General features: G+C 48.3%; 1 protein-coding gene across 1 annotated transcript in view; it reads right to left on the reverse strand.

Annotated features, from left to right (window-relative positions):
- RBL1 (RB transcriptional corepressor like 1) overlaps positions 1-9,112 on the reverse strand; it is a 109,223-nt gene that overhangs the window by 96,262 nt on the left and 3,849 nt on the right. The window contains 1 exon segment of the mRNA XM_075072428.1: positions 358-491. Coding sequence (XP_074928529.1) covers positions 358-491 — 134 coding nt within the window.

Here is a 9,112-nt window from a genome sequence, read left to right on the forward strand (position 1 = left end):
ATTCACACTGCCCAGGTCTTGGCCACCAGCCTGGGGAGACCTGCATTTTAATTTAATTTTAAATGAATCTTCTTAAAACATTTTAAAAACCTTATTTACTTTACATACAACAATAGTTTAGTTATATATTATAGACTTAGAGAAAGAGCCCTTCTAAAAACACTAAAATGTAATCAGGGGTCAGAAACCTCTCAGAAGTGGTGTGCCAAGTCTTCATTTATTCACTCTAATTTAAGGTTTTGCGTCCCAATAACACATTTTAGCATTTTTAGAAGGTCTCTTTCTATAAAAGAAGCTGCGACTACACACAGATGTTTAGGTCTCTAGAAAAAAGCGAAAAATAAAATACAAAAGTACCTTAGTTTGGCTGACCGTAGTATCCTAGTCAGTGAAACGCCGTTTCCTTCCATAAGGCCACTTCCAACTGTGGGAAGTATGCTTTTACGACAAGCAACATATAGAGCACAAGCCAACCAATGCACCACTTCTCCCTGTCAAACCAGAAGTAAACAATCAATGGACAAACTTTTCCAGGGCAACAATGCTCAATTTGCAGTCTCAGCTTTTCATCTATTTCAAGTATCTCTAAAATCTTTGGGACAGTAACAAGAACCAACATTTACTTATGGTTGGATGATTTTTTTTTTTTATTTGGCTGGAAGAAGGGAACCAAAGCTACTTCCTAGGAGTGGAGGACTATCCTTAATTTGCATGGAACAGAGCAGACTAAAGCTGATTGTTCCTTTAAAAACAGACACTACAACGTCTGCAGTATGATTTGGCCACTTAGCTCACAATAAACCATTGCAGATTGCAGAGCCCTGAGATCTCTGCTGACTGCACCTCTGTATTAAAGATAACTATATTGTAGTATTTCACGAGGCCATAATCTGGCCACTGATCAGCTAGAATCCCATTATCTTTTCTGCAACATCAGTGAAGCCAGCCCAGTCTATTTTATGCCTCTACTATCACCTTCACATGGAAGTTCTTCCATGCTTTCTTTCAGTTGGAATCCCCTCTCTAAACTATTGTTAAAGCCCATAGGCGCCAGTTTGCATAATTTTTGGTGGTGCCCTGAACGGGTCCAAGCAGAGCCAGGGCAACCCCCTGGGCCCCACACTTCAGGGGAACACAGAGTACAGGGCAGACTGTGGGGCTAGCGGGAGGCCTGTCACCAGCAGCAGCAAGCAACCTGGCCACAGCCTGCCCTGCTGGCTCCCAGCATCACTCAGGGGAGGCGGCGGAAGCCGGAAAAAGGGCTTGAGGGAGGAAGTGGAACGGGAGCAGGGAAGGGGCAGAGCAGGGGCCAGGAGAGGCAGAGTGGCAGCGTATTCAAAAGAACTGCGTTATGTATAGATAGTAACAATGTAGTTAAACACAGTATGTCATACTTAAGTAGTACTAATAAAGTTGATATTCTTAGTTAAATTTTCTTACGATAGTGATATTGTGCAATATAGAGAAACTGTTAAATGCCTAGTGTTTCCAGTCCATTTTTACATTATTTTAAAAAAATATATATCGTCTTACAAGGCAGGTATGGGGAGCAGGACTTTCGACCCAGGGCCATCCCTAGGGAGGTGTGAGGGCCAAGACAATCCCTCACCCCAGGCCATGCCCACACACCCGCCTTCCCTCAAGCTCCCGCCCCCTTCCGGCTTCCACCCCCTCCTCTGAGCAATGCTGGGAACAAGCAGGGTGTGGCTGAGTGGGCTGGGGCCAGGTCACTTGCTGCTGTGTTCCCCTGAAGCGTGAGGCCCAGAGCAGTTGCTCTATGGACAGGATGAGACTGAAAATATAAGCCCAAACTTTAGTGGAGCTGAGCCCACATTCTTGAATATTGGTAAAGTACGAGCATCATAGACCCATATAATTTGCCACCTATCTTAAAGCCACTTTGTTCTCCTTTAGGTCTCCCAAGACCCTCTTCTGAGATGCCTGTGGTCCATTGCCAGCTTCTACATTGATTTACTAGAAGAGCTTCAGCACATACAACCCATTAGAAATTGCCTTTTATAAGTTATTTCTGAACTGCATAAGCAAATATTTTTGAAATAGGAGAATCACGATACTAAAATCTAAACATTGCCTCCATCTTATTGCCCAGAGGCAAAGATTAATCAGGTCAAAATGTATTTATTTCAAAAGTCCTCTTTAAACTGCATCTTGACAAGCTCCTCTTAAACTCAGTAGCTCAAAGCTTCCCATAGCTTAAATCAGGATAAGTATCAAACAACCCCTCTAATCTGTCCCACAAGTAGTAGGTGGTGTCAGTACACCACCATACCTGTCTAAAGCAGACATTATCTTACTGTGTTGGTATCTGGATTCCTAAAGGTTTTTGCTGGCTGGCAAAGGAGAAATCCCAGAAGCTAGGAGGTATGAGTTAAAGTAGAGGAAGAAATCATCCTAAAGGTATTCCCTCCTCCCATTTCAGGGTGTAGGTGTTGTGTTTGTATAGTAAACCTCATATACATGGGAAAGTTAAATTCCCACCTTAGGTTAAACCAGTGTAAGTTTGTATTGCTTGGACTCCAGAAAAAGTATGTTAGAAACTTAGAAAGCTAGCTGTGTTTGTGCAAACTAAAGGCCGGGTTTACACTACAAAGTAAGGTCAATGCAAGGCAGCTAACTTCGACCTACTTTTGCATGTATCTACATTTGAATTCGTCTTCCACCCACATAAATGCACCATTACACCAACATAGGAACACCACCTCCCTAAGCAGCATAAAGCCATGGCTGATGTACTTTGGTTGATGCAGTGCGAATGTAGACACTGTGTTAGAGAATGTCTACACTGGAAACTTCAAAGCGCTGCCACGAGAAGCAAGTATGGATTAGCACCGAGCACTGGGAACGTGGCTCCCAACACTCAGAGTCTGTCTACACTAGCACTTTAAAGCGCTCAGACTTGCTGCGCTCAGGGAAGTGATTTTCTCACACACAAGCCAGCAAGTTAGAGCACTATAAAATGTAAGTGTAGACAAAGTTATGTTGACCCCAACTATCCCCCAGCAACCATTCTACAATGCCTCACAGATTGCTCTGGTCATCATAGTGAACTCCACTGCCCAGGGGTCACAAAGACTGGAAGCCACCCTCCCTTTTAAAGCCCTGCGAATGTTGGAGATTCCTTTTTTCTGATTGCCCGGCTTGGTGAGCAGACCTAGCAGCCCTCCATTGTTGATTGCAACTGCCTAGCTAACTATGCCATCCACACATTCCAGATGTGCTCCTGCTTGGAGTAGACAGGCGATATTGGCTCTCCTGGGCTTGAGGGAGAAGAGACTGTTAAGGCACAGCTCTGATCCAGCTGTAGAAACATTGCCTTCTACGAGCAGATTGTTCAGGGGATGTAGGAGAAAGGACAGTTACCTGTTTCGTAACTGGCGTTCGAGATGTGTTGCTCAGCTGTATTCCACAGTAGGTGTGCGTGCTCGCCACGTGCACTGGTGTCAGAAATTTTTCCCCTTAGCAGTACCCGTACGGGGAAAGCACCGCTGTGACCCCTGGGAGTGGTGTCCTCTATATTGCACTATAAGAGGAGCCGCACGATCCCCCCACCCTCAGTTCCTTCTTGCCGCCAGCGAAGGTAGTCAGAACATCTTGTTCCAGCCTTGCTGCAGCTTCTCTAGTTGACCTTAGTGGTACGTTTACTTTTAGTAGTTTTTCAAGAGTTAAAGTGGGCTCGGGGCATGTCCTGTGCCCCAGGCTTCAAGTCGTGTGACTTTTGTGGCCGGTCTAGGCCCAGAAGTGATCTGCACACTGAGTGTCTCCACTGCTTGAGCGAAATGCATGTGACTGAGTGCTGCGACATCTGCAGGTCATTCAAGTTGCGGACTCAGAAGGAGAGGGACATCAAGCTTCACACCCTCCTGATGGAATTGGCGCTGGCCCTTACCCTGGCACATTGAGCGGACTCAGCACCGCATCTTCAGTGCGTAGTGAAGTCACCTCCACTAGCCGGCACTGCTCCCCTTCCAAGAAGCAAGGGAAGATTTCCGTCTCTCAGCGGCGCTGAGAAAAGAAGAGGGGTGAGGATGGTCCTGAGTCGGGCAGATCTCAATCTCCACCAGGCCCTAGGCCTCCGACTCCTGTTAGCGGCGCAGCCCGGTTTTGTCCACATGTGCCTCCCCTGCAGAGAGGATCCCATCGACGCTGGAGGCTGCACAGGCCGTGCAAGACATCTTGAGCTTATTGATACCCCGGGCTCTACCAGTGTCGGGTCCTCGGTCCCGAGGCAAACCGCTGCTGGGTGCTCATCATACCCGCCCCCCGCCCCAGAGCAGCTCCTGCTCTGAGGACCACTCCATACCTCATTCGACGCTGTCTTCTCACAGCTCACACCAGCCCTCTACACCAGTCAGGTTGACCGGCTCGCTGCTCAAACAGGAGTCTCGAGGCCCCTCCATCAGCACAGCGACGGTTGCAAGCACCATGACAGGCGCCATAAATGCTCTTCATGTTACAGCTACTGCAGCTGGTCCCGATGCCATCAACGCTCCCACTCGAATTCCCACTCTGCCAGGCATCGCACTCAGGACTCTTCTCGCAATTCACCAGCACAGGAACATCATAGCTCCTGCCACCGGGGCGAGTACCAGAGAAGCACTTCTGATGGGTACCGGTCCTCAGTGTCGAGGTCCTGGTACCGCAGAAGGCACAGTCGGAGGTACCGCCGCTCTTGCCGCTCCTATGAGACCGTGTGCTCGACAGTGACCTCAGCATTGGCACCTAGCCACCCATCACCAGGTCGTGAGGCTCAGCTGGAACTGACTGCACCACTGGGCCCCCAAATTGGTCAGTGGCAAGGGGCACCATGGCAAGGAAAGTGGTGTCAATGGGCACCGTGGCCGCAGATGCCCACCCAGACGGGAACCTGCTCAGTGGCTGGAGCGTTCAAGGCACCTTCAGCCTTCCCTCCTTGGCAGAGGGATAAGTCAATATGTCCCGAGTCGGCAGTTCCACGCCCAGACTCCGACCTGGGGACTGAACCCCCAGTACTGCCTGAGACTCTCTGCTCTGCACTGGCCCCCTCTCCAGCACCGGGGATGTAGAAGTGGTATGACAGGGACCAGCAGCAGTGCCACGTGAAAGCCAAGAAGCTGCATCAGCATACCAGGCCAGGGAGGCCAACAACCAATTTGGTGCCAAGCCACAGACCTGCTGCTTTTACAAAGAACTGCATGCCATCCTCAGCAGAGATTGCACCATCACTCTCAACAGCACCATGAATACCTCGAAGGAACCTAAGTCACAAGCCCCTGCCATGAACAGCAAAGAGGAGATGTTGGACGAAGAGGAGGATGGGGATAGGTGACCAAGGGATCCAGCTGTGCAGCGAGCCAGGACCTATTTTTACTCCACCACAGTCCAGCACAAGTGAGCCCAATGCAGGGGAAGGAACGGCGGGTAACAGTGTAAATAAATTTTTAATTACAGAGTTGTTACCCCTCCTACCCCACAAAGCAAGACACAATCTTTTCACTTTTCATTAATTTACTCATGCTAGAAGACATAGTGGTACAATCAAGAGAGGCAGAGCTGCTATCTGATTTTCATTCCCCTTTAGAGCTAGGGACCATGCATAGCAGTTTATGTACACAGGGATGTTCCTTGAATCCTCCTGAGAGATCTCGACGAAACTTTCATGGAAGTACTCTGCAATCCTCTGATGGTTTCTAGTGAGGGCTGCCTTGTTTCTTTCTCCAAGGTTGGACACTTTCCCATGCCACTCAGTGATAACTTCAGCAGGCATCATTGCAGTACACTGGGTAGCAGCACATGGGCCCAGGTGGCTTTGGGATGCCTGCTGCAGCTGTGTGAGAAACTTTGTTACCCTCAAGAGATATCAGCTAAAAATCACCATCTACTGTGGAAAAGGGTGCCAGTATTCATTGTCATTGTCCTATATACACTATTAGAATCATGCAACCAAGCAATTTCCTCCTCATTTCTCTTATCCCCCAGTAGGCCATACTCACCATGGCTGGTGCAGTGATTGGTGCCATGCACAAGAAATCCCAAGCAGAAGTGAGAATGTAGTGCTTAAAACTTTTGGGGAGCAAATTCAACATCTTAAGTTTCACTTTCTGTAGTGAATGCACCAGCAATAGTACCTCTGTGTTTTATCTTCAGCTGTTGCCACCGTGGCCTTCAGAGTCTCCTTCTCCACACCTGCGGAGCCACATAAGGTGGAGGAAGAAGATGACGACTCAAGATAACATGTTCCAGGACATCCTGCAAGCCAGTGCTGTATCAGACCATAAGCACAGGGCCTGGAGGATGAACACTGCAGACAGTCTGGAAAAGGAAAGAGTGGAGGGGAGAAAGGCCCAGAATTCCCAGCAGGAAAAGGAGAGGAAGATGCATCAGGGCACAGTGGAGTTTCTCAGGCAGCGCAAACAGATGCAGCAAACTCTGGTGGCTTCCGGAGGTGTTGCAGTACCCTTAATGTCCATCGGAGTAGAGTGATAAAGAATCACAGCTTCACATACACAGACCTCTGAAAGCCAGAGTTAGTATCTGTGTAGCTGAAATGGACATGAAAATTCTTTCACCGTTCATAACTAAATTTATTAAGTTTATAATGTATTTGTTGTAAAATTACAATTTTTTCCACTGATTTTGTTCCAATCTTTATTAGTACACAAGATATGATGCCAACTACTCAGCAGTTCTGAAAGCAACAATTTACCTGTTATTTCACATCACAGCCCATATGACCATTCACAAAACAAATAGGTGAATTAATGTTATACTCCTACATGTACAGCAACCACCACACAACTCCTACCAGGCCACAAAAGAGCAGAGTCGGATAGAGCACACTACACCACCACACATTACTCCGACTCACTATTAAAATGGTCATTCAAAACCTTTCTGAGCCATATAGCTCTGCCTTGAGCCCTTGTATCTGGATGTTCAAATTCAGCAGATAGCCACACCACCTCTGCCATCCCCCTCAGCAGAAACTTTTCCCCTTCTGCCGTGCATACATTATGCAGGCCAGAGCAGACAGCTATAACCACTGGGATATTTTTCCTCACTGAGGTCCTATCTTATGAGTTAACAAAAAGCACATTCAACTGTCATTCCACACTGGCTGAGCCAGTAGTTAAATTGTTCCTTGGTGCAGCTGGGGTGGCCGGTGTACGGTCAGGAGAAAGAGGGGTAGACTGGGTCCCCCAGATTCACTATTGACATTTCAACATCCCACTAGTAATCCACCAGTTGGGAAAGAAAGTCCCTTCTTGCAGCTCTATGAACAACAAGTCCTCTGTTCTTAAAGACGCGAGCGTTATGCACGTTCCCTGAACAGCCCACACTGATGTCCTGGTGATCCACCAATGCTTCCATAACCACAGAAAAGTAGCACTTTCTGCTGATGTACTCAGTAGCAAGGCGGCCTGGTGACAAAATAGGGATGTGTGTGTCATCCATTGCTCCACTGCAGTTTGGGAATCCAATTGCTGCAAATCCACTCACTATGTCCTGCACACTGCAAGAGCAGGAGGCAATAAATGGCCCTGCACATTTCCATGACAACAGCTCCCTTGGTAGATTTCCCAACTCTGAATTGATTCCCGACTGACAAGTAGCAATCGGGTTGCAAGTTTCCACAGTGTGATTGCCACTCACTTCTCCACTATCAGTAAAGCTCTCATTTTGGTGTCCCAGTACTGGAGGGCAGGTGCAAGCTCAGCAGACGAATCCAGGAATGTGGACGTGCACAAAGTAGGGATGGAAATATTGGATTAAAAAAGTTAACTGGTTAAACAATTAAAATTATTTTGTTTAACCAACGTAGCTGAGGGGGGCTGGCAAAAGGGGCCTGGGGCCAATCCAGCTGGGGTCTGGCGCAGCCAGGGTTGGGGACCCTCCCACCGGCCCAACAGAGGGCTGCCAGGGTTAATGGTTAACTTCGGTCAACTGGTAAACCTAATGCTTGCGGGTTAACCTTTTATAACAACTCTCACCAAAAGATCTGCAGCCACTGCTTATCATTCCAAACCTGCATTAGAATGAGATCCCACCAGTTAGCATTTGTTTCTTTTGGCCAGAAGCGCACTCCAACATCTGCAGCTATTCTGTGAACGCCACCAACAATCTTGAATTGGTTCTCATGATGTAGCACAGCAATGTATCCAAAAAAATCGTGTTCCTCACTGATTTGTTTTTTCAAGCACCTCTGCAAATACTCCAGGATTGCGCTCCCTGTGCTTTCAATGTTTATGATAATAGTGCAAAGCTATGCAGTCTCCAGGTTTCTGTCAGATGACAGACGGCGAGGAGGGTCACGTGGGTTTGTGGAGTTTTGAAATAAAGGAACAAAAATTATGGGATACAGATAACATTATGAGATGTAGAGAACTGCAACCTGGGAAGTGGACCCAATGCTCCCAGTCACTCCTGTGTGACTTGTTTTGGCCCTATTATGCACTGCCAAAACTTCCATTATGCAACTTACCCCTGCCTAGTGCACTGTCTTGGGGATACCTACTCATGGTGCACTGCACTCTGCAATGATACAAGCACTCTTGGAAAGTATGAGCACCACTGGCACAAGCAGCCAAATATGCACACACATAAACAATGTACTAACAGTGACAGCTGTATGCCAGTGTAACTTGAGTCAAATAAATTTGTAGTGTAGACATGGCTAAAGTACCTCCGGCTCCATTCAACTATCAATCACAGAATCTCTGCCCCAAAGCAGCTTAGATCAAACTTGGGGGCTACTCTAACTTGTGCAAGGGAACCAGGGATCACATGCCAGATGGATCTAGCTCAGGGGCGGGCAAACTATGGCCTGTGGGACCATCCTGCTTGGCCCTCAAGCTCCTGGCCCAGGAGGCTAGCCCCTGGCTCCTCCCCTGCTGTCCCTCGTGCCCTACAGCCTCAGCTCGCTTCACTGCCGGCGCAATGCTCTGGGCAGCGGGGGTGTGAGCTCCTGGGGCAGCACAGCTGCAGAGCCCAGCTTGACCCGGTGCTCTGTGCTGGCGGCAATGTGTCCCGGCTCCAGCTGGGCAGCGCTGCTGTTGCGCTGCCAGCCACCTGTGTTCCAGGCAGCGCAGTAAGGGGGCAGAGAGTGGGGGGGGGG

Source organism: Chelonoidis abingdonii, chromosome 14 (genome assembly GCF_003597395.2).
Source record: "Chelonoidis abingdonii isolate Lonesome George chromosome 14, CheloAbing_2.0, whole genome shotgun sequence".
Classification (NCBI taxonomy): Eukaryota; Metazoa; Chordata; order Testudines; family Testudinidae; genus Chelonoidis; species Chelonoidis abingdonii.